At 43.1% G+C, this 26,281-nt stretch overlaps 1 protein-coding gene across 7 annotated transcripts in view; it reads right to left on the reverse strand.

The window, feature by feature from the left end:
- The window catches only part of KDM2B (lysine demethylase 2B), a 105,711-nt gene that overhangs the window by 27,031 nt on the left and 52,399 nt on the right, over nucleotides 1-26,281 (reverse strand). For all 7 annotated transcript variants that reach the window (XM_033076000.2, XM_033075999.2, XM_033076001.2 and 4 more), the window contains 3 exons: nucleotides 26,046-26,172; nucleotides 18,151-18,605; nucleotides 11,299-11,385 (listed from right to left, as the gene is read on the reverse strand). In XM_033076000.2, coding sequence (XP_032931891.1) covers nucleotides 11,299-11,385; nucleotides 18,151-18,605; nucleotides 26,046-26,172 — 669 coding nt within the window. The remainder of the gene's footprint in view (nucleotides 1-11,298; nucleotides 11,386-18,150; nucleotides 18,606-26,045; nucleotides 26,173-26,281) is intronic.

Raw genomic sequence — 26,281 nt, forward strand, 5'->3', positions numbered from 1 at the left:
TCAGCCCACAGCCAGCCCTGCCACCGAGAGCGTGGCCACGCTGCCCTTGCAACAGCACCACAAGTGACAAGTGAGCTCTAATTACTGAGCCTGAGTTGGGACAGAAGGCTCACACATGCCAAGATCTTGGAATGATTTCCAAACGCTAGGTGAACTTCGCTGAGATGCTGTTTAAAATAACAGGATAGGGGTATGATAAAAAATAGCAAATTGGGAATCAGCAAGGGGGAAACAACACAATAAAATAATTTTTTCTGATTATAATTGCTCTCAGAAAACCTCATCCTGTACAAGAGCAGCTAACCATTCAAAGGAATATTTAATACACAGAAGGAACTATTAAGAGAGCATTTTTCAGCTCAATTCTTTCAGCTTGTCTACACTAGAGAACACTAAATCACAACAAATAGTGAGCAACCCTTGTGTGAACAGCATCTAGTTGCCCAGCCTGGAGTGGAGTTTACAACAGTTTAGAACACAAAATAAGCAGCAGTGACCCCAGTCCTGCCTGCAGTGGCAGAACTGTGTCCATACTTCAGCTTAGTGTGATACAGTTCAGTAATAAATAACATCCTTAATTACACTGCTGAATGAGCCATAGTGAAAACTGCATGAAAACAGACAGCACCTTCTATTTTGAACTGTTGCTTTGATTGCACCTCACCTGAAGTCATATATAAGTCTCATCAATATCATAATCTTCTCCACAGAAACCAATTATGTTGTCACAAACTGAGACAATAACCTCAAGCGAAGAATAAACAGCAGGAGCAGATGAGTGCCAAAGAACCAGATTTTATTCTCATGCAAATATCCTTAAGTAGTAAAACCAAGCTGGGGGAGGACGACTACAACCCCTGTGTTGTACTCACTCCTGAGCATCTCCTGTACCAACAGATTGCAGCTGCTGCTGCCAGCTCTGAACAGGATCTGTGTTTTCCTATTACACACTAGAGTTTATGATGCTCAATAATGAACTGGAATAAAGTTTTTTATGTGGCACAAACACACTTTTGATTTAACCTTCCCTTGAAACTTTTTATGTGCCTTTACAGAGTATTATATTTAGCTGGAATTAGAAAGAAATATTTACACAGAAACAATTAGACCTCAAGCTGGTTGATATGCAAGTCCTAGAAAAAAGATGTTGTGATTTGAGCTGCTGCTGCTTTCTGTAGGCCAGCACGAATGTTTTTGAAAAGGAAACCCATTGAGATGTTTATGAATCACAATTATTGACCTGTATCAGAATAAGAGAGTTACCTAGTAGCTTTCTAGGTTCATTGTTTTGGTGTAAGTGTCCATTCACATGAAATACAATCTTAACTGTTGGGCCTGGGCAAATTTCATGACACTTTTCTCAAGAGTTTTAACCAATATTTCAGTTGTATTCTCAACAATAGCAGTGACAGTCTGACAGCCTAAATATCCACAATCTTCCTACTTCCCATCTACTTCATCTGAACTATGACATAAGAGTTGTCATCAGATGCACTGAGTATCTGTCACAATCTTTTCAATAAAGTCAGATTGATCAACCTTAGATCAAATAAAATAACTCAAGATGAAATCATATTGACTGCTCCCTCCGTGCTACTGCTCATACTACCCTAACCAGTGCCCAGCACTGCCCCAGGAGAACCAAAGGCAGCAAGGGCTGTACAAAAACCTCCTGGAGGACACAGCTGTGGGCTCCAAACAGGAGCCCAGACAGAACCTGCAGACAGGAACTCACTCACTCATAAGCCTTAAAACCCAAACAACCCCCCCAAACCCCAACACCCTGTCATCTTAAAAAAGCAATAAATAAGACTGCAGAATGGTGAAACATGGACTTCATCCATCACACAAGACAGACTCTTCTCTGCAGGAAGAGCCATGACAGGACTGGGACTATCCACTGGAAAATGAAGGAAATCCTGCCATGCTTCCTTCTTCCACAGAGCCTTATGGCACAAAGTGTTTCCACAGCACAGTTTGTGTCTCCAAGAGCAATGTTCTGGCAGTAAATGCAAAAACTAGTGAAGGAGGTTCCTAAGAAGATAAGCAGTGAGTGCCATGCTGTGGAGGAACATGCAAATAGATGTGGCTGAAAGAGTGGATTAACCGGAATAGGAAACCTGCTTTCCTGCAAGAGGCTCAGTGTGCTCTGACACACAGCACAGAATGCTGGGAGACATCAGCTGTGTCCAACGTGTGGGCAGCAGCCTGAAAATCCAGAGACCAAACCAAGCACGTGGTAAGCAAAGGAAAAGCTCAAGTGCCGTTTGCCTAGGAGGGCTCATTGCTCATTGTTGTCACCTACAAACTTGGATTTGTGGAGAAAATCCAGGACTAACAACTAAACCACTCTAGGCTAAGACTCACAGCTTCTTGCTTTTATTGGAATTTACCCATATATACCCATATATTTTGCTATATTTGTTATTTTCAAAAAGGAGAGCACTGCTGTCCCTCTTCTATCTCGTCCACTGGTGCCTGCAGGAAAGTCCTGAAATTGAAGCAAGTCCTCATTTATATTCTCAGCAGACTTTAATTTCAATGTGCTGTGGAACTAAGAGGAAGCCATCTTCTTGGGGACAGAACATACAATTCAGTTTTGCTCTGAAAAGTGTGGGATTAATGTCCATAATTGCACGGCCTGTACTGTGGAATGACAAACGCCCTTCCCACTGCTCTGCCAATGTGCTTCATTCCAGAAACAAAACTATTAACTTCCAGATATGTAACTCAAAGCCTGAATTGTTTTGATGTCAAGGTGGTGGAGAGCAAAAGGATGCTGGAAGTCTTAAACCAGGTTCAAACCTTAGCCTCTGTTGGCCAGCTCAGCAATAAACATAGGCCAGGCTCCTGTGATAAAATCTGAGATCTGTTAACTCATTTCACACTATCAGACTATCTAAGGAAAAGGTCTTAACACTACTGTAGTTTTCATCAGCACTTTTGCTGTCATGGAATAAAGAGAAAGCTTCTATCTTGAAAAATGGTAGTCAAGGTGTTGTTGGGAAAAATTCCTATTGCTGAATATTCGTGTCTGGAGGAACACATAAATCTTCTTGTGTGATACCTGGAGCACAACAGTTGGAAAACAGAGATGTCTGTTCATTTTTTTTCCAATCCATTTAGATTTCTAGTCAGAGTCAAAATGGCTCTAATTTACCTGTTTGATGTATTAATCACATAAAGGCATTGGTCAGATTTCAAAGCAAGTGGCTGAGAGTTGATAAGAAGTGAAAATATTAAGTCAAAGATGGAAGATTAAGAAGGTGCTCATTCAAGTCCTTGCTATTTATAATTACTCCCTGAAGGGACACAATATTTCAAGCACAGCCTCTTGAGGTGAGAAATAATCTGTCAAGTCATGAGGCAAAGGTTTTAGAAAAATACTGAGGCAACAGGCAGTGAAGCTCTTTTGTATCATGCAGTGGGCTGGGTTGGAAGGGACCTTCCAGCCCATCTTGTTGCAGCCCCCCATGGTTTGTTATGGATGATGCACATCCACCAAACCCTGCAACTCCTCGGGTCTGCAGCCAGTTACTGCACAAATGAATTTGTCTGGAGGACTAATGTGTGTAAGAGACTGAAACAGCTCAGAAAAACAAACAGGTCAGGCAAGGAGCTGCCTTCCTGGGAAAGCAGAGGCTTGACAGGAACTCCCAGTAGCTCCAGCAGCTTTCACTCCTTTGCACATACCCCAAGAAACCTTTGGCTCTGGTGCATCAGGTTTTTTTCCTGCCTCCAAGTGTACTTAGCAGGGGAAGGCCTTAGTTTTGTGTGTGTACAGCTACTGTGGGAAGTCCCCTAAAAAAAATATCCCCCCAACCTCAATTATGTGGTTTTGTGTCTTGATAGATTTGTTAGGAGCCAGAACTGGGGTATTTTTCTTGAATACTTTTCAGCTCTCTCCTACCACATGGCATCAACTATCCTACAGTGTAAAAGAACACGAATTATTCAAAATTATTTAAATCACTGATTCCAATCACAATTTAAATCAGTAAAGAGAAAAACAAATTTCAATTGATTTAAATCCTCGTTTTCTTTTATACTTGTGTTATTTTCTGGAATAAAAGTAATTATTAGCATCTGATAACTATGAAGAAATGCCTGATTTGCAGTAGATTATGAACTTTATAATCAGGACTTTTTATCAACAAAAAGGATTCACAATACACACATATTTGTATATGCAAATCTCCTTGCAGACTACTGGCATTTAAAATTGTTGTTGACACCAAACAGAGTTCAGGCTCTGCTGTGTGGGATCACTTCAAACACCTTTAAGCTGGTGCCTGGCAAGAATGAAATGTGACAGTTTAAATCTCCTTTTTGCTCCTGCGCCACTTGGAATGACTGATGGAAAACTTATTTGAATCTCAAGCAGAAAAATCCACCACACAACAACTTACCCAGAATCTCAACCAGAAAATACATCATACAACAATTCACACAGGATTCTTTTGCTGTCTTATCTACCTTTATCTTTTTTATCCTTTCCAAGTTTTTTCTAACACCAGATTGACTCAATTTTTACTTTAATTCTTAAGTGCTTGTTTTTAATTGTCAATATGTGCTTTCTAGCACATTTGTATTCCCACAGGAAGTTCCCTGAGCAGATCTCCAAGGAGCTGGCCTGTCTTAGGGAATCTGGCAGAGTTTTCCCACTGCTGCTCCATGGAATGTTGCTTTCCTGGTGGTAGCCCCAGGCAGGCTCCTGAAGCTGATGCTGGTTTGATGTTGTGCCATTTCTACGTGCTCAGATCTGTTTCAGCCACCACTCTGGTTAAAACACTAATTGCTGTAACGAGTCCCTCACTGCTCCTGCTTCTCTGGGTGGAGCTGGCCCAGCGATAGCTATGGTAGGAATTCTTAGTAAGCAACAAGTAAAAACTGGAAGCACTTATTCAAAGGTTTTCAGGAATGTTCTTTGTCCACCTCACACCTCTCCCCCTGAACTGAAAGAAAACCTGATATTAAACAATGCTCAACGTTTCTGAAAAATCACATTGGTTTCAAGTTAATCAAAACACTCCATTTTATGCTTTACCCCCTAATTTTTGCATGCAATCAAATTTCTTAGGTTTGATCCAATGCATAATATCACATAAAATTGAATCCATAAATAAAGGAGCTCTGTTATTAAAAACTTTCCCAGCACTTTTAAGGTGAAACACCAAAGAGAGTAAAAGTTTCCTTGCTGGAAATGGCAGCAGACATATGAAAGTAATGGGGACATCTATGGGGTCCAGGTCTGGAGATGGTGGCTAATTCTGCTGACTTTTATTATTTAAGATACAGGTTCATTCTAAAAATCTACAACCCTTTTCACCACAGCTGTCTACTATTCTTCTTGTGTGCTCTTTGATTCAGACTGTGAACAATGATCTGAAATCTTATTTCCAGCCTCAATCTATTTATGGGATGTTTATATTCACTTCTTCCCATGCCAACATTGTCCATTAGCTTCAATAACTCTTTTCCTGCCCCGATGATTACACTCCCTAAAGTACTTACACAACAATCATCTCCCCTTCAACTCTGCTGGGCTGTGCTGAACCAGCCATGTCCTGCCAGTCCCTGCTCTCCAACATCACATCACATTCACCCTCACCTCAAAACTACCTACAATGGAACCAGAATAGAGTGGGGAAAAAAAAAAAAAAACCAACTCAAATGTATGGTTTTTGTACCAGAAAAGACTGAACTGATTTGTGATTTTCAGCTTGGGAATAGGGGAAAAAACACTGAAACACAGTGATGGGGACATAAAAAAATCCTTGACAGCACAGAGATGAACAGATACCTCATTCAAATTTCTCAGAATGCATGGCACAGAGGGCATGAAGTGTATTTATGATATTAAAGACATAAACAACATAAGGAAGTACTTATCTACACAGAGCTTTATTAAACCGCAGGGGACACTGGCACAGGATGCTGAGGAGATCAAAAAGATCAACAGGTTCCACAAATTATTAGGTAAATTCACTGAGAGAAAAAAATTCTACCAGGGGACACTAAGCAGAAAAGATGAAGATATAATCTTCCATCTTAACAGAGAAGATAAGCAGAGGGAATCTCTGGATTTCTGCTTTGTTCCTACAACTCCTTTACCAGCTGTGATGGCACCACCAGAACAGGACAGTGCTACAAGGACTGTGGGCTGCTGGAACATGGCTTTCCTCAGCCACAGCAATCAGCCTTTTGCTCTGCCTCTCACAGATTAGCTCCTAGGAGTTAATCCTTCTTTTTCAGATCCATGGATGTATCTGGAGAATTTTGCAAAAAAAGATTTCTAGTGAAAAGAATGGGGTAGAAACTGAAGTGCTGTAGGACAGAACTCACTAATGACAGAAATCAGATGTTGCCATCCCAGAAGGCCCCATACCCACCCCAACCCAAAAAACCAGCCTGAGGGATGCCTTCCTTTTTGTTTTTAATGATCACTTCTTCTTCCTGGTTCTCATGCCCTGGTACAGAGCTGTGAACATTATTTGCATTGGCAATTATAGGAAAACTGGTGTTTAAAAAAACAATAATCCAATCAAAGTTTCAGTTTATGGCCTTTACTAATTAATAGTATTCCATTAAATAGGAATATTACTACTTCCTTATTATACTTCTCAGCTATCTTTTTTTAAAAATCAACAGGTAAAAATTTCATGGAGAAAGAGAAACAGCCACATATTGCAGCACTGTTAACCAGCTACTGAAAATTACAGCTCCATCTCCTGCTCACAGCCAGACCTAAATGTATTTGGACACTCACTCTCATTGCAAATGCAGTGGCTTTAGTTTTGTGCCAGGTAAGAGAGATGAAAATCCAGCTCCCAGTCTGCATTTCTAATTCTTCACAGAACAGGAGAGTCCAAACATATTTTAGTTCTTTATAGCTGCTCTTCATAGACAACTAAAGATCTTTATCATGATAAAAACAGAAGGCACTGCCACAGAGTGTAATTACATGCTGCTGGAGTTGACTGTTTTCTTCCAGAAATAGGAAATGGTTTGAAAAACGTGGTTTCTGCTTGAACCATATTCTGAGTTCCTTAAATAAAATACTATCCCTAATTCCTGTGCAGATAAATGGGAGCTCTGGTTCTGTAGGGCTGAGTAACTCATGGGAATGGGTTTGAGACTGGGCTTGGCAGTCACCAGCTCTGCACCAGTGACCAGCTGTGAGTAGCCACAGTGGAAAATCAGGTTTAGGCTCTGTTCACACCAGAAGTTCATGTCCCAGGGATGGGGCAGATGTTAGCTGGGATGACTTCTTGCTCCTCTTTAGTTGCTGAAGAACTCAGCACTTGAAGGCAGCGTGCTTATGGAGCTCTTCCCTTTGGACATCACACAGCGGGATTTGGTCAAAGGGTGGACTTGATGATCCACAAACTTAATCCATGATTGCAGCCCCCCAGATAACACTGAGCCCTGCACCAAGTGAGGACAGCCCACTGCTGCACAGCCCCCAGCACAGGAACAGGATGGGGTTGCACATCCACAGCTGCATCCGCGCCGGCAGCCAGTGGGAAATGTCCTGCCTGGAGGTACATGGACTGTCACTCAGCCACCAGGACAAGCAGGTTTCAAATATCCACTCAGTCCCACATTCCTAAATTAGGATTGTTGTACATATCCTGAGATCCCTGGCACTGGACTGTTTTCTCCTACTGTACAGCTAAAAGAAAAAGATAGATTCTTACTTCTTCTGAAATAGAGTTTCCAAAGGTGAAAAAAAAAGTGCCTAAAGGAGAGTAATTATTGTGCTAAATAATATCAATAAATTATAAGAAGTACAAGCAACTCAAAATAGCTCCATAAAGATGAGTAAATATAATCTGAAGAGGTGTCTATGAATCACACTCCATCTCTCTTATTACCACAAAATAATAATGGTTCGTACATTTTACTACAGAACTTTCCACTGAAGATGCCAGAGATCTTTACAAACATTAATTTCACCTCCCAGCCTCCCAGGTGGGAAGCCCCATCTCCACCTCTCCATCTCCTGCTCAGGGAGCAGGAATGTGCCATTCACCTCACACGACACAAGGTGCTGCAGCAGAGCTGGGAACAGGCGCAGACCCCGGCCTCCCATTTTGTGCACTAACCACAAGATCATCAAATGTCACCCAGCTATTCCATCTCCTCACTGAACCACTGCTGATTATTACTTCTGTTTCTTTTCCCAGAGAATCATTCTCTTTGTCAGGGAGCTGCAGTGTGACTGGCAGCCCCAAATGCCTTTGAAAAAGGTGGACAGAGCAAGGCACCACTGCAGGGCCATGACACAGGATGGGTCTTCCCTGTACTTGGGTAAATGTCCTGCCCACTACACCTCATCCTCTCTGAAGTGAGATTTCAGGTGAATGAACATATTTCCTCCTTAAACCCCAGCATGTCACAGGCTTCAAGCAGCTGCTCTGCAGCTCTGTGCACGCTGCTCACGTCACACTCACAACACGTGAAAAAAACTGACTCTGTTTTAAAGGGAAATATTATTTGCTGCTTTGAAAATCATTCAGGTTATATCAAGGGCACATTCTTTCAAAAGCAAGTCAGTGTAACCATCTCGACCTTCCCCAGCTTGGGTTACTTTCACAGACACTCCCTGCCCTATTCCAGGATCTCTGACTTCAGTCAGGGTTCTCTCCCTCTGCTCTCTGCTTTCCTCACTCCATCCCTTTTCAGTGCTTGCTTCTCTCTAATCCTGCTCTCTCGCCATTTCTAGTCTCTTCCCCTCCTTTCTTTACAGTAATTTCCATCTTCTTTGAAATGTTTTGGCATTTAATGCTGGCTTTATTCTTCCTTCTCCATCTGCTGCTCTTGTCTTTCTAAATCTCTTCTGGAGCCTTCTCTTGAGAGAAAGCAAGAGAGATGTACTCAGCTCCATGTACTGCTTCATCTTTCTGGATTTCAGTTCCCTTCTTTTCCTTCATGGCTTGGAATCAGCCATCCTCCTGTCCCTGGAAGCTGACACCAACTCAAATGTGTCCTTGCAGCCCCACAGTAGTGGGTGCTGTGCTGTACTGCATCTCCTGCTCCCTCTGAACACAAGGACCTCAGGAAGACACTGGAAATATCTGCCATTGCTCCTGGAAATACTACTGCAGCAAGACTGCAGAAAGCAAAATTATTGGTAGATTTTACCACCCTGCCTTGTGCTCAACATTTGTGGGATCTTCTGGCCATGGAGACTTGCTCCACCAGCTACAATCCATTTTCCAAGGGAGTTTCCCCCTCCCTAAGGGTTTTTCTTCTCTGCAAAATCTTCTATTTCATTATCAGGGCTTACAGGGAACAAAGGAGAAATAACCAAGCTTAACTACTAAAACTGCTTTTAGACAAATCTCCCCTATATTGTCTTTCCCACAGATTTTAATTTGGGACTCAAAGGCTCAGCTCTAAAACGTCTCTTCCCAGCCTGTTCACTTGGCCTCTGTTCCCAGGAAGGGAAATAGCTGGAACATGGAAGATGACAAGGACATTTGCCAATTAGAAGCACAACAACAAATTTCTCTTGGGAAATGTGCAGCCCTATCTGCATGTGTACCTTTGAACTAAAACAGAAGACATAACACAAACTGATCACAGATTAAACAAAGCAAATATGAAGAGAATGGTGAAAGGATTTTTCCTGCTGTCAATTTTTGTTTATTTCCACACTTCAACCTAAAGTCTGACTTTCTGTAAAACTTTTCCTTGAATTTGTTATTAACTGGTATGTTTGCTATTGTCATACAAGTGGGAATGATGCCTCCTAAAAATTTTTGCTTTCAGTAAGGCAGAAGGAAAATAAACACCTGAAAAAAATCCCCTTGCAGCCAGCAAGATGGATTTTGCAAAAAAGGGTAAGATTTGAGTCACAAAAATTACAAATCCTTTACAGTTGCAGTTATGTTGCCAATACACAGAAATAAAATAGAAGAAATGAAGCATTTATCAAGGTTCCAAAATAAAGTGAACAAGAACATTAACAAATGCCAAAGCTTATAAAAGCCTCAAAGCACTCAGATCCTCCCTTCTCTCACAAGCTCAAAAGGGAGTCAGTTGTTCCTTAGTTTTATCTGTTTCCCACACCACCTTTTCTCTGGTCACAGAGATTTTGCTTTATTCAATGCCTAAAATACACCTGACCATGGAATGAGCAGTAGCCATAAAACCAGAGTGGAGAATCCCACACCTATTTCTCAAGGTTTTCCACTGTTGTTTCTAAACCAATGTTTTAAACACAGAGCACATTCTCATGGATTTATTACAAGCTAAAAGGGTGAATATATATTTAACAGGACACAATTCCTCTGAAATGTGCTGAGCTAAAACCCAGAAAGAGACCAAAAAGGAACGTGGTGTGCTCGTCCTGCCCCACTCTCCTCTGGCAGTTCCATGTTTATGGTCTCCTGCTTCCCACCTGCAAACAGCAAATTCTCCTGGCTACACGTGCCATAACAAGTTCCCCAGCACAAAAAGTGAGAACTGAGTGAATTATCTTCCCTGGTAATTATTTTAAAGATATCTACAATGATAACAAGGACAGATTTTCAGATCAAAGCCTGATGTAAGCTGACCGATCCCTTCAGCGTTTCTGAAGAAATAATGGATTATAAAACTAATTCAGTGAAAAATGAAAGTAAAAATAGAAGCGATGAGACATCTTCTAAATAAGCAAAGCTGCTTTTGCAGCATGCTGAATAACTGGAGTGTGGTAAACATACCACTGATATAAATAACAACCAGCCTTTTGACATTGTTCTTTCGTTAATTATTTCAAATTTTTTATCAGCCTTAACGATGCAAACCTCGTGGTTCTCCTGCAAAGTGAAAAGAATTACTCCCATGTACTGGAGGAAAAATTAGGATGTAAGGGCAGAAAACAATGCTTCAAAGTTACAGAGGCACATTGTACAGAGAACTCAGGAAGTCTCGTAGTGTAAGAGAAAAACCATCCTCTCGTTCAGACCAGATGCTCCCTAAGTGATTGATTTGTAGCATTTACACATCGTTTAATTTTACACAAAATGCATCAAAAGTTTTAGAATTAACCATAATTATAAATGATCAAGACATATCAAAGTTTTATACTGATAAGTAAGGCCCAAACAAATTCTTTTTAAATGGAAACTCTGATTTCTCCCTGCTAAGGCACTTTCAAGTCTTAATCATAAAACCATTAAAAGTGACATTTTGTGTTAAAAATGCTAGCAGCTGCCAACAGATAATACACAGCACTTTGTCAGATTATAGATAAATAAACACCAGACCAGGCACAACAATGATTGGTAAGTAATTGTGTCTCATTACCTTTGTGGTCTTCTTGGGCCAGCTGACCACAGGGACCCCCGAAATGGCAAGGTTTTGGTCATCATCAGCATGCTCCTTCAGTATGTTCTGTAGCAAATGAAAAGGCCTTTATTAACCAGAGAAACATTTCTCCAACTCAAGAGTGCAGAGCCCTACAGAAGAGGCACATTGATAAAATCTCTGCAAGTTACTTTTGCTTCCAAACTTCCAATTCCCACTGAAACTCTCACACTTGTCATTAACATCCAAGATGTAAAAATCCTTTCAAAACAGGCAGCAAAATCAGCCCTCAATCACCTCAAGTGTTACAGAATTCTTTAATATTGATGTGTCCAAGACCAGTGTCTTACCACTATAACCTCTCCCCTCAAAGTCCAGGTCATTAAATCCCAACTGACCCCAGAATTGACCCCTTCTCTCCTAATCAAGGCTGCAAGCAGCGAGACTCTGCCCCTGTTATTTCAGCCATCACAGGTGTGTATCTGGAGCTATCCTCAGATTCCTGGTCATTCAGGTAAGCCAAGAACAAAAATGTACTCTGGAACCTTTCATTTTTTTGCACAAGGCAGTCCAAAAGCACCATCCTTCCCCCTGCCCTTCCTGCCCCCATGATGGGCAGGACAGAGCTGCTGGAATCCAGTTTCCTTTATGTGACCAGCTGGGGCATTCAGGTTCCTGAGTGTTTACTAGGAAAGGATCTGACTATGGACAGCATTAAGGGAAAAAGATTGGTCTCCCCTCCCTTCCACCCCCACCAAACCCTTTTCTTTGATGCTCTGTTCTAGAAATTTCGTGAGTGGGTTGCACAGGCTGACACAGCTTCCACCACTGTGAATCACTCCCATGACCAGTAACTCAACACAGAGGTGGTAAAACACTCAGTGGTGCAGCTGGGAACAGTCCACGCTCGCCTCCCATGACTCCCTACATGCTCACTAATTTAGCTACAAAGCTCTTCATTTTAGAGTTCAGGTGGCTGAAAAGGGAGAAATGAAAACAAAAAAAGGAGTCAGAAGGAGGATTCTGCCGTGCTGCTGAAAACTGAAGGCCAAATCAACATTAACAGGTTAAAGACCAAAAAAGAAAAGCTCCAATAGAACAAAGGAGAATGGCAGGTTGGAAATTACCTCAACAGAATTTTTAGGAGATGACCCCAGACAATGAAGTTCAGCACTGCTGTTCCCAAGTATATGAAAAAAGCTTAATTAGCCAACAACAGGCAGCAGGCTCTGTCAGTCCCCAGTGCAGCACTCTAGTAATTAGTAATTTCACACACTATACAAAAAGAGCTTAAAATACAGTAATTGTTTTAATAGGGAGTGCACTTGGAATTCATCTGTAATCATCCAACTAAAGCCCAGAGTGTGATGCCATGTTCCAGTCCCCAGGAGCCTGAGTTTGGATGAGTGTCCCTGGGGCTGACTTTCTCCCTGGAGCTCAGACAACCTGTCACACTCAGCCCAATTCCCCAGGCTGTGCTTCAATGAGAGCTGTGCTGCCAGCAGAGAGCACAGCCCCAGCACAGCCCTGCTCCTGCAGACACCAGCACAGCCCTGCTCCTGCAGACACCAGCACGGCTGCTGGTGATACTGGTTGGGCTGAAAGCAGCGCCAGTGACCAAAAGAAGCGATACCAGTACAAGCCCAGTTTCATCAGCCCGGCCCTGTGGCTGCACTCAGGGCTCTGCAAAGGTGAGGAGTAAAACCCAGCTTGCCCCAACCTGGCTGTGATGCAGAGTCTGTATTGTACCTGCTCTTCAGTGCAACACACAACAACTTTTACACAGGGAGCAATCAGTGGTGAATTAACTCTTGGCCAAGCTGAGGTGCAGTGAGCACCTCTTTTCTCATGTCCCTTTTATTTGGAGAGAGATCACTGCATTAACTGAGCTGTGACCACATTCTGAAAGTTCAATCCTAAAACTGAGAGCTCTTTTGTATTCTCGTTGCAAAGCCAAAATTCTCCAGAACAAGGAGGCAGCTTGAGAGCCATAAACAAAGGACAAATTAATCCCTTTTTACTTTGCTACTCTTAGGTTTGAAAGGCTGTAAGACAGAAAACCTTAACATTTCCACTAACGACTGTCAGAGACTCGGAGTTCAATGGAAAGCACAGTATATTCCAAGAACTTGGCAAGGTAATGAAGGTTTCTTGTTATCATATGTATCACGTGAAAATATTATCCAAGGAGAAATGTAAAACTATGGCAGCTTATCATCTGAGGCAGCTGAAAACAACGGCTGTCTGCACTCAGAGCCACAGCTCAGCCACGGCTGCGCTGACTGGAGCGTCAAGTGTCAGCTCACAACAGGCTGGGGGAGGCAGGGTTTTGTTCACCTGCTTAAAAACAACAAAAAAGGAGATAAAGAAAAGCCATGGGGCTCCAGTTAGAGGAACAACGTGATGCTCTTCCAGCACAAGGTGGTCAGATTCATTACACTTAAGGGCTGTGGTGACAACAGCAGGTATGAAGGGAAGATGCTGATTAACTGTGCAAGAATTCAGCTTAGCCATTAATTTCAAAAGCACAGCAAGGAACGACTCCCCTGAAATGCATTCAGTAGAGGGAGGTTTTTTTCTGTCATCAGAATGAGAAGGGGGTAAGATTTCTTGGCAAGAAAAAGTAAGAACATATTTCAGTAGATATCATCTGTCTTGCACAAGAATCTTCTCCTGCTGCCAAGGAGTTGCAGATATTTGACAACCTCTGTTCTTCAAACTGAGTTTCTTCTGCTCTAATGGACTTCCACAGGCCCCTCTGAAGAAGGGAAGAGTTTTTATTTTGAAGTGGGCAAGGTCTGTGGCATTAGTGAGGCAGATCTCACCATCCTGTTCCCCAACAGCAGCAGAGGAGTCACCATCCTGCTGCTAACACACAGAAATGTTATGTGCAGAAATCAGAGGCTGCACACAGGTGAGTATCCCTGGCAGTGGGTTTAATGTGTGCCACAATCAAAGGTCTGCTCAGCTTTACCTGTCCTGTGACCTGGAGTGCAAACTACACCAAGGAGTATGATGGTGACCTCTTCCTCATGCATTAGCCCACCCCAGCACTGCTGCAGCCAGCAGGGATTTAATTCCCTCTTTGGGCTGAGGGAAGAACTGACCTGCTCTCCAAGTGAAGCCTGTTCCACACTGCAAATAAGCCTCCCTTGTGCTGCTGCACTCCATCGATCATGGTGATAAATGGGTGCTCAATCTGCAGAGGCAGCAGTTGGCACTTCTGGATTGCTGTGTCCCCACCAGACAGGCACACTTAGTTTGGAGCCCAGATGATGTGTAAGGAATTTACACAGGCTTAGTTTAGTTTTCAGTCTCTCTTCTCATAAGGAAAATAAATTACTTTACTTCAGAAAGTCTCACCTACTTGACATTAAATAGCTGTATACAGCTGTGGTTGTGTTTACTACTAAGAGCAGTAATCCAGTCCCCCATCCTTTACTGTGCTCTTGCTCAGCTGGGAAAGCAAGGATTCTTTGTGAGCTACCCCGGTTAGTTCTGTGAAACTTCACATCACTGAATAAAATGGTTTCCTTTCTCCAGTTTAACTATCCATATCCTGTTTTCTGAAAACATTAATTATCTTCCTGAAGCACAAAGACAGACTTGAATGTCATACAAAAAAAGTTCCCGAGTATATTTCATTAAGAAATAAAAGTGCTACAATAAACACTGATTTATTTGCTTCAGGAAGAAACTTGTTTAAGACTTTCCAAGCAGAGCAAGAGCTTTCAGACTTTGTCAGAGCATGTTCTTGCTATGCATTTGTTAAAAATAACTCTCAAATGAGTGCATTAAAAGGGTCCTTCTAATAGGAAGCATTATTAATACATCACATGCCTGAAAGTTGGGTTGCCCATGAAATAAACCTTGTTAATACAGCCAAATACAGTCACAGCATGGGTCATTTGCACAGCTCCTGCAGGATTCCTGCCTCCATTCAGTCACACAGCTGACTGCTGCTCTGGGAATTCATCAGGGTGAGGAAAAGGGGCCAGGCCTCTGCTCACTCCACTGCTGATGCTATCAGCAAACCCCCCACGTTATTTTCTGTACAGGCTGGAAAATTAGTAGCAAAGTAAGAGAGAACATGATTCAGTGATCAAGGAGATAAATACCATTCTGGAAAATTGACTGTTTTTCTTCCTTTGCCATTATATCTCTGTGTGGTACAGGGCAAACCTTTTAAGTCAAGTTTCCACAGGGTGTCATGAATTGTGCTCCTGCTCTTCCTCACACCTGGCTTGGGATCTGGAAGCTAAAGATCAGAACTCCTGCTCTGCAGAAATGTTAAGCCACTACTGTTTCAATATAGCTAAAATCATCTTTTGCACAGATCATTGTTAAATACACTACCTGTCTTGTGGCACATAAAGCCACTATCCAAAATTACTTTTATCTTCATCTCTTTGCACCCCAGCCACCTATGATAACAGCTCACCCATTATGTGTGGAGGCAAGGGTGAGGATCCCTGGGAAGCCCAAGGCAACATTCCCTCACCCTGTCCAGCTGAGGGGCTGAACATCAGCACCTGATGGATGGAACAGCAAGGATGGAACAGCTGCATCCTCACACCAAGGGATCCCTCAAGGACCATTTTGCTGGATGCATGCTCAGAGGACTCAAATCTGTCACTGGGCAACTCCTCCCCTCAGCATGCTCCATCCTTTGAAGGTAAAAGCTCTAAACACACTCACACACTTGGGTTTGATTATCTTTTTTTGAAGTGAATAAACTGAATAAAACAAACCTCATGCTCTGAGGAGATCAGATGCTTTGGCTCCACTGCACTGCTCTCCACCACATCAACGAGCACAGGGGCAGAAAGGAGTGAGGGGCTGCTGCATCCAGGGTCCCAGAAGTAGATGGGAATGGGTCACACCTTGTCAGTGCCTGTGACAATTTGCTGATGAGCAAAGAGAAGGCCTGTGCTGGGAATCCTGGTCTCCCCTCCTGAGCTGGGAGGAAATGTGTTCAACTGCCCCTAAGTGCCCCCATTCCTTCAGAGCACCTGGGAAGTGGATTGTGCAACCACAGGGAGTTTTGGAGGAAGCTGAATGTATAGGCTTTCATTAATTTAGTCTGGCAGACTGACTCCCAATCTCTGAAAACTGAGGGCTGGCTTATATGTGGTCAATACTGTAAAAAAGATGGGTGAGAAAGTTCTTTAGACACTTCTCAAGAAGATGTTTGAGTTAACATGGTTTTAAAAAAGTCTCACTCTGACTAATCAGTCACAGACTGGCCAAACACCCAGAGGTGATTCCAGGGGAAACAATCCTGCAGCATGTCTGATGTTTAGATGTGGTCATGGGCTCTTTAACCAGCAGGGAACCATCAGTATCCAGATGTTGGGCTACATCCTGATGGTTGCAGTGTGTGCTGGCAAGGACAGAAAGTTTAGAAGCAGGCAGTTATCAAAGGAGATGGAACAGCAAGCTGTACACAATAAACTGGCAGGTGCTCACTTAAGACCAGTTACAGCACAGTATCACCAAAAAGGTGATATTGGCTTTTTTTTTTACATGTCCATTTGTAGTTCTCCATCTCTGTAGTCAGTGAATCCACTGCTCTGGGGAGAGTAGGAAAACAGATACTCCCACACAGAGCTTTAAGCCAGATTCACATATGGCACCTTGCTGTGTTCTAGGGAGATGTCTCACAGCACTCTGGAGTCTGTCATCCAAAGAGGGAGCAGGATCCCACTCGCAACATCTGCACCAGCCATTACATGTTGCACCCCTTTCTGGGCTTTTAAGTGAAAATTATTCTGTGCATCAAGTTTGGAGAAATAACATGACCATTCTTTCTGCTTCACCACAAATTCAACTTCTGGTCTTCATTTTGATTTCTGATTAAAAGATGACTGATCCCAGACAAGCTCATGAATCTACATCTGCAACTTGGAGCAGGTGTGTCCACTTTTCATGTACAAAGTGGCTGATTTTGCAAGAAGAGAATTTCTGAGCTCTTGTGGTTTACCAGAACCAGAGTAGTGTATCACACTTCCAGCTCCAAGATCAGGGAATATGGTTCCACTGCACACTGCACATGTTCAGCCTTCTCTATCTGGCTTTGAAGCCTTTCTAAGCAGCTGTTACACCACTTGCACTAAAAAAGTACAGGCTCCCTCCCCTTTTACCACACAAACACATATTTTTCTCCTCAGATTGTGCTTTACAGAGCTCTTGTGTATAGAAAATATGTAACTGAAGACCCATACTGTTTACAGACTGAAAATGTACAGAGAAGTTGTGTCACTAGTGAGCACTCACTCCTCACACCAGCTCCAAAACCAATATAGTGTACCAGTTACAGTGCATATTTGTACCAGAGGAGAATAATTATCAACCTATAGAGGGCAATGGAGGAAAGGAAAATGAAAAAGGTGAAAGAAAAAAAAGTAACTGGAAGTGTTAGACAATCTATCTTCTGAGCTGCAATCAAGTATTTACATTTTGTATGTGTCAGCTAATGAGGTGTACACCAGGGAGACACGAGACCAAAAAGGGCTCATTAAGACTATAAATATAAACAGACTTTTTGAGGTATAATATTTACATGTAGAACATAACAAGTGCTGAATTATGAGAGGATAGAAACTTTTGGCCACTACTGTGACAGTCAGAAAGGAGTGTGTCACTTAAGTCTGGCTGCAAAAAGGAGCCAGAGACGGAGCCAAACCAGAACTTTGGTTCAAGAAATCATTTCCCTGTCTGAGGCAGAGCAGCCTGACGTGAGCTGGTCACCATATACAAGCTGCCACCCCTCAGCAGCAGAACTTTGCCTTCTGCTCTCCTGCTGTCCCCACAGAGCAGAGTTTGTGTGGATCACCAAGTTATCACACCCACCTTCATGTCCTCCAGGAGAGCCTGCGGGTCTTCAATGCCTTCTGGAACACACTTCTTGTTCTCTGGGAGAGATTCAAGCTTTTCCACCAGGGCTTTTAAACCCTTCAGTTCAAATTCTGTGAGGTGAGTCCATTTGGTTGAAACTTCTGTAGCTGGAGACCCCGTGGGTGTTTTGGGATAGTCCGTGGGGGTCGTTGATTTTACGCTGTCATCTGACTCATTAGACAAAGTTCTTTTCAGGTACCTCATCACTGTGGCTTTTTGTTTCCTCCCTGCAGCCTCCTTCCCTTCTGAGTGTGTGCTGTTGGGTGAGGAGGAGCCATCCACCAAGGATTTAGAGTTCTTATCCAAGCTGTCATCCTTCTCCTCCTGGAGATGGGCATCACAAGATTCTTCATCCATGTCTAACCACGAATCTGAGGAGTAGCTGTCTGTGCTGCGTTTTCTTTTTGCATCTGAAAGTTAGAAAAAGAATGCTGATTTTTTAGCCACTGTAACCCCACAACTGAAGCACTCCTGTACCACTGGGGCCAGGTGCTGCCTATTTCAAAGGGCACTGGAGAATGGTTTAGTGAGTATGTGACAGGAATGGGCTTTATTCAGCTGATTTTAAATTTTTTTTTCTTTGAGGGGGGCGCTTGTTTGTCTGTTTTAATGCTGGTTTTCATTAACATCTACTCAGTTCAAATGACTGGGAAACATTTAGGGAAAAATTATGCTTTCTTCAAAGCTTCAGTCCTCTATGCCTTCAATTAGGAGTAGGCAGAGCTCTTAAGTCACACACAATTAATTTTCCCACAAATCCGAAAAAGACCAGATTCGGCAGCTTTACAGCTTTAAGAGGAGAGTTAGCACAGAAGGAGGAGGGGGAAATGATGGGAGAAAGCACGTTAAAATGCTGTACATCATCATTCTTCCAGGAACCCTGCACAGCACAAAATCAACTCCTCACTACTTTTCCTCTCTGCAAGCAACTAACTGTTGATAAAACAAGAGCCCCCAGTTGTTAGGGCATGAATACTCATTGCTCTTCCGAGACAGAGGATTTCAACTGTGCTTATTTTATGACAACAAGACAAAACACACTGAGAAACACAGGGACTGTCACAGCTACATGCTACTGGTTTTCTTAATGCCATTCCTGATGCATTTTAGGTACATCTCAGGAAAATTTAAAGGCAAGTCTGAGTCTAAAGAGCTATTAATCCTAATTTCCCCCTAAGAGCCCAAATTGTTACCTGACTCTGTGCAATCAAGCAGTGAAAGCAATGTAGGAAACCAGTGGCCACGGTTCCCTCAAGCACACATCTTTTCTTATTTATTAGACACAATTTCCCTTACTAAGTGAACATTGAATGCAGGCTAGCAACAGCAGGAATTTCTGTGGAAAATACAGTTAACACTGGCAACACCCAGTTAAGTCAATGTGAATTTTATTACTGGCTGAAATGGGTATGAGATCAAGCTGCAAACAAAAACACACTGCAAAGGAAACAGAAGTCACACAGAAAAAGTGAGAGAACAATTAATGAAAAGTTCCTTTCACAGCTTCCATGCTTTGCAGTGCAGTAGCTTTGGATTAGGACAATGTGAACCATGCTTAAGGAAGGATTAAATGGACATTAATGAGAAAGCTCTGCATCCGGCTGTTTAACAGTGAGGCTCAAAACAAATGCTGGAGCCCAGCTCCAAGCTGGAGGATTCCTCCTGATCACAGAGACACTCCTTGTCTGTGCACAGTTTGTGCCATCTTGTCACAAACACACTGGTCAGAGATGCCACAGGCAGTGGCAGTGTCTGAGGGCAGCTGGCTCAGCCTGCCTGGCTGCTCAGCTCTGCAGTTCCCAATAAAAACCCTGCAAGGCCAGCTCAGCTCTGTGTGTTACTGCCCCAGAGATTCAAGTTGGTCCCCTCATACTTCTCAGGGCAAATGTGCTGCTGCCATAGGGTCTGCAAAAATCCAGCAACTCTGTCCAGTCTGCTCCTTCAGACAAGGCTTGCATTATCCTCAAAACCAAAATGGCCATAAAATGACTCCTGAAAGGCAAGTTTAAGCTGAAATGCCTGTGAAAAGATGGTAGCCACAGATAATATCAGCTATCAGCAAGGCAGGGTGCAGCCAAATCCAGCTCCATCCCCAGGGCAGGGTAACTTCCTCCCTGCAGCCCTCCAAAAAAGCCTCACTGATTATTTTGTGTGCTGAGGTGGTGGCATCAGCACTCCAAAGCAGCTCCTCCTCGCTGCTCTGTGCTAATACACCCCCATGCTTCTCTCAGAAAAATAAACAGGATTAGAAAATATCTTAACCAGAACATTTAAAACCCACTCAGTTATCCAACTTTTATTTCACACTGTTTTTTCCTTTGTCCACAGTAGCAAGCACACGTACCCACCTCAAAGGCTACATAATCAGCTTATGTCATTCTCCCACTTTACAACTGAGGAAACAGATGCTTGGGAGAAAGCACGATTTGCTCATTGTCACACATCAAATCTAGGGAAAAACCAGGAATCAGAATCCAGGCTCTTGGATCCAGGGCTGGAGCCCCCTTCTCTGAGGCACACAGCCTCGGTGAGCTGTTTTACAACTGACTCAGCCACAAAGCCCAGCCTCGATGGCGGGAAATGCCGGTGCTGTGGCATCACACAGGAGAGGGTGAAAGCACATCCACATCCCCACGCTCCAGGACGGTGTCATTAACAGAAACTGGTATAAATCTGCACAAAGAAAATCGTGTTTCTGTCCTCCTGTGCTGTAGCTCTGCTGAACAGGAACTAATGGCTGTAACTGGGGCAAAGCACAAGCGTAAATAAGGCCTAAAGAAAAGGAGGGAGATCACGTTCTGCAGGTGTGAATTATTTAGTCCAAGTAAAGCTCTGGTGCGAGCAGAAAAAGCTTCCAAGAGAGATCTCCACTTTTTGTGTCTTGCTCTAATCTGTGGAAACAAAAGGCAGGAGAGGAGTGGAGCACCAGAGCATAGTGGGGGTCTGTTCCCAGGAGAAGGCAGCCCAGGAGGGGGGTCAGCAGTTCCGTTCTGCCAGCTGCCACCGCGTCCCTGCCACCGGCTGGCGGCACGGGCAGCCCTGCAGTGCCAGCCACACCTGGCCATGGCAGGGACCAGCTCACATCTAACCCAAACAAACCAAAGCACTGCCCTGTTCTCTGCATGCCTGCCTGTCACTTCATGCCTTGCCTCACTTTCCCAATGGGCACAGGGCTTGCTGCTAAGCTGGAGTGTACCAGGCTATTCTGGAGCACCAGGGGATTACAGGCGTGCTGCACCACAGGATTAAGAGCAGGCTGCTCTCAAAACACAACAACTATCTGCTACTGCTGCTAATCTAAAAAAAAAAGCACTGAGGGAATCAATAATGGAAGGATAACGTCAAGGTGAGGGAGATTCAATTTTGTGTTTTCAAGTGTTTTGTTGTAATGCAACATGCTATGATTTTTATTTATTCATTTCAATGAAAACACTGTCTGACAGAGTTACTGTGCTGTGAGCTGAGGCCCTACATAAGCATAATCTGTGTTTACTTTGTTGAGAAGTGCATTTTAAGCACTGTATTATCAGAGCTCCACTGACTTGGAGGTTTCTGGTTTATAAAGTCTCTGTGTGGGAAACAGTACCTGCTCAGCTCCACTGCTTCTTCTTCTGAGTCAATGCACCTGGGTCTGAACCCAGGTCTGAACCCCAGTTTCAGAGGGGTTATCCAGTCTGGGCTCCCACACAACTTAGTGCAAAAAGACCTTCACCCCCCTCATCTCAAAGCAAATAAAACCAGCTCATACAGAGCAGTCTGTGATCTAGCCCAGTGAAGACATGGAGCAGCACAGGACAGAACATTAGAAATCTGTATTTCTATATTTTCTATAGCAGTTCACTTCCCTGTGGCTCTGGGCAGACCACTTAACTTTCCTCACAGTTATCCACTTGTACAAGAATAATTATACACTGTTTCTTTCCTTGCTGAAAAGCAACTTCCTGTATTACAGAACTTAAAAGAAAGGGATGGGGGTCAGGCATAATTATGAAACCTTTCTGAACTCTTTACAGCAGTCCAGTGTGTAGTGTCTACCTTGCCATTCCCAGCTCCAAACCCTGCCACTGTGACTTGGGAGCAGCAGTTGCTATCAGTCTGTTTAAGACAGCAATGACATTTTCATTAGCAGAAAAACCCTGAGCATGCTGGAAATGTATCACTGCATGGAGCACCCCACACAGGAACACTCAATATACTCAGGTACCTGTCTATCATAAGCAAATCTGTTCTATCCCCTGAAGAAGAAGGGGGGGAAAAAGAGACTTGGCTCCTTCACTGTGCCAGAGGGCATATTTTCTATATCCATCAGGCTTAACATACAGTTAGAGCCATCCTGTTAAAATTTTAGCAATGGGAATCTTCAAAGCTGCAGGCTACAGAGAAAGCACATCTGTGATAGCCCAGGATCTTCTCCCAATTACTCTTTGTCAGCTCACTCTCAACATCCATATCTCACTGAAGGTCAACTGTGGTTGAAAACATCCAGTACAGACTCATTCATGAGAAGAGTAAAAATAATGAAGACATATCCACCCTGAAAAACAGCACACGCTCAAATCTAGCAGGAAACCCAAACAGGCTCCCTTCTGATTTCAGCTGGCAGGACAAATGTCCCAGTTGAGAGAGACAAGCAAAAGAAAAGAGAAAAAGAGACTGTGTGCTTTTACAGCAGCCTGTGATTGCTGTCATGTCGTCATTCCCCTGAGTGTTTGCCCTCCTGGGAGAGATCTGAGAAAGAACAGCCTCACACACTGCCTGGGGGACACGGCCTGCAAATTCATGCTGGGGCTGAGCAATGGGGGAGGAAGCCACAGCCATCATCTTCCACCTCATTTAGAGCTGCACTCACGTTATTTAGGGAGGGGGAAGACTCCAGGTTTCAGCCATGCCTGCACAGAGGTGGGGTTTTTTCCCGTCTGAAGTTTTGTGAGTGGAGACATTTAGAAAACAGAAATACAAAGAACAATATAAATTGCTGCAGCAGCACACAAGTATCAGGATAGAGGTATCACAACACAATCACACAAATACACTTTATGAACAGACACTGTCTTGAAAGTCACTCTGAATTTAACAACCTTCACATCAAAGCAAATAAATACTATGTTATAAAAACACAGTATGAGAAGTCTAAAGATATCCTTAAAATCCAACTGCTGATGAACTCAGTTTTCTGTGTACTCCACTGAACTTCTTTATCAACACAGTAGGTTTTTTTTTCCTTTATGCAGGAGAATAGAATCTCTATGAATTTTATGAAAACAACTCCCTTGTGAATCCCAGAGACTGTGGGCAGTGTCCTGCACTCTCTCTGGTCGATGCCTCCTCTACTGATAATCACTTTGTAACTTCAGAGATCCACTACAACCACTCGAAAGAAAGCAGCACAACTGGAGGGTGAAAAATAAACAGTTCTAGCACCCAAAAGGAAAGGTAGAAATTCAGAACAAATTATGTCAAGGAAATTATTTTTTTAAAGTAGAGGAAGCATTTAGATTATTCAAAAGAAATTTCTGAAAATGAGTACAAGGATGTAAAGAGTTCTTAAACCAAGAAGGACAGAAGACAATTAAATCTACTGAGGGGTCTGAGGAGAAGTTAAGTACTTTGCTTCATTACTCTTTAAGGAGAATAATGGGAAATTCTTTGTCAAGGGATACTCCCTCATGGGAAATCAAGAAATTGCTTGCAGATAGAGAAGTCCCTAAGGAAGAGAAAATTTAAGGACCTTTGCAGCTCTGAAGAAAAGCTTAAAAATGAAGAGGGAGGGTTTGGAACACCGATGTCTTCAGGATATCCCATCCCTCAGCAAGTGAATGATATCAAGATCCAGACTCCACAGATCAAATCAGTTTAACTCAAATATTACAGTTCACAGAGATTCAAGTCAAGAGGCTGCACACAGACCAGTTAAAAGAAAAGCAAAGTAAGTACTGGAAACAGTATTACTGACACAGAACAAAGCAATGCAGCTTTGTAAACATAAATAATGTACCTTTATACTTTGAATTTGGCAAATGTCAAAGTGAAAGATCCAGCAGTATGGCAGATCTGGTCTTTTGAACCATAACCCCCACTAAAATAATTATTTTAAGGTTAGCTTCTGCCAAGAAATAAAACAAAACCCCAAGTTTCTGACAAAACAAAAGTATACATCTCTCTCTCTCTGCCACCAACTGAAGCCACCATGGGTCACAAGACCCTGACCAAGTCACTACTAAACCCTTTTCCAACTAGCCAGGTTCCTTTTCCTGAAGCCTTTGCAGTGGCACTCTTTGGTCATGCAAAACAATCCTGTTCCCTCTAGACAGTGGACATCTGTAGTTCCCAGAGAGCTTTTATGACTGGAATATCTCCCAGCTAACTGGACTGAGGCACATTTTGTGGGGATCACCAAACCATTATCAGTAATTACACAGCTGGGCTGGAATTCACACTGGTGATTTAGCTGGGAAAGGTCCCACCTCAATATCCTGAACTGTCCACTCTCCACATTTAATTTGCTCTGAAATTACACATCACTGGTCTGGCACCTCTGCCCTGCCTGCAGGACCAGCCTCTTTCCATGCCAGTGGTTTAGACAATAGGAGATTGTTCCTTATCATTCTTTTCCAAAGAATGCAGTTATCAGTTTTGTCATTGCTTTCTGAAGAGCTGATCCAAAGGGCTAATTCATCCTTTCCTCCTCTAGGATAATCTTATGAGAAAAATTTCTCTGGACACAGAATTTCTGCTTAACTAACCTTTCTGACCAGGGTGTCAGAGCTGAAATGTGAAGAACCCAAATGCCCAGTGACCCCAGGAATTCCCCCTGGCCTATCTACACAGATTATTAGCTCCCTTAAATTATTCTTGGTCAGTAAAACTCACTGAAGAGTGACAACTTCTTCAATCCCTTCTACTAAGAATTTTGCTCGTAGGTGAACATTTCCCTCCTCTGTCCAGAGCCTGGGCCAGTGCCAACCATGCCAGGTTCACTCCAAGTGGCACCTCAGGGAGCAGGAGGTACAGAAATACTTTATCCTCCTCCACACTTACCCTGTATCAGTTAAGATTTAGCTGGTGCTTGTGCTATTTTCAGCTATTTTGTATTTAAAAGCAGAAGGAACATATCCCACCATGGTGTTCCATCAAAAGGACGAAAAAGAGGGCAGCCCAGCACAATAACAACTGGATTGTCACACCAGTGACAAAGCTCACACCAGTGCCAAGGCAATGCCTCCAGGCACATCTGTCTGTCTCTCCTCTGGTCCATTTTCAGCTCTTGTAAAAGTTTCTTTGACCTCCCTGTACCTGGGTTACAGATCACGGAGACTGGTGTAGATGTTTTCTCAGGTTTGTTTTTCTGCAGAACTACAACTCAGCCACCAGACAATTACAGGAGAATTTAAGGAAAAGAGAAGAGAAAGAAGGAAGGTTTAGTGACCACAATGTGTTCTGTAGCAGAGCTGCTCCACAAAAGGACAAACCATCCTCCCCACCAGAGCACATCTGCAATACACACATTTCTGCCTACTGAGATACTGTGCTGAACATGACAGTAAATCCTCTACTGTTTGGCAGATCATCCCAACACAAACATTACTGAAACCAAGGAACAAACACAAAAATTATTTTTCTGGGATCCACTTGCTAAGGGAATGTTCAATAAATATACTTCAAAGTCAGTTGGTGTTTCATGGAAACGCTTAAGAGTCAAAAATCTTCCCCACCCCAAAATCAAGAACCAGTTCATTAGAATTTCTCCAGTTCTCCAATTCCATTTATAATCTGCTTTGCAGAAACCAAAGCAGCAGCTAGCCTGAGGTGCCAGCATCAGTTCTGAATGTGCACTCAAAGGATTCACTCACCAATTAACATTGATTCTTTCTGGTACTCTTTGCTGAGGTGGCAGCGCTGGGTCACACAGGACACGTATCTCTCCAGAACATACCAGCACATTTCATAGTAGAAAGGATACCGGAATTTGGCGTGCACCTGGAAGCAAGATCAACGCTGTCAGTCCATGGGGAAGGGAGAGAAGTTTGCAGCACAAGGGCCAGTCATCATTCCCATCGTGTTATCAAGAGCACAAACAGTGTGAGAG

The sequence above is a fragment of the Catharus ustulatus genome, chromosome 18 (genome assembly GCF_009819885.2).
Source record: "Catharus ustulatus isolate bCatUst1 chromosome 18, bCatUst1.pri.v2, whole genome shotgun sequence".
In the NCBI taxonomy this organism is placed as follows: domain Eukaryota; kingdom Metazoa; phylum Chordata; class Aves; order Passeriformes; family Turdidae; genus Catharus; species Catharus ustulatus.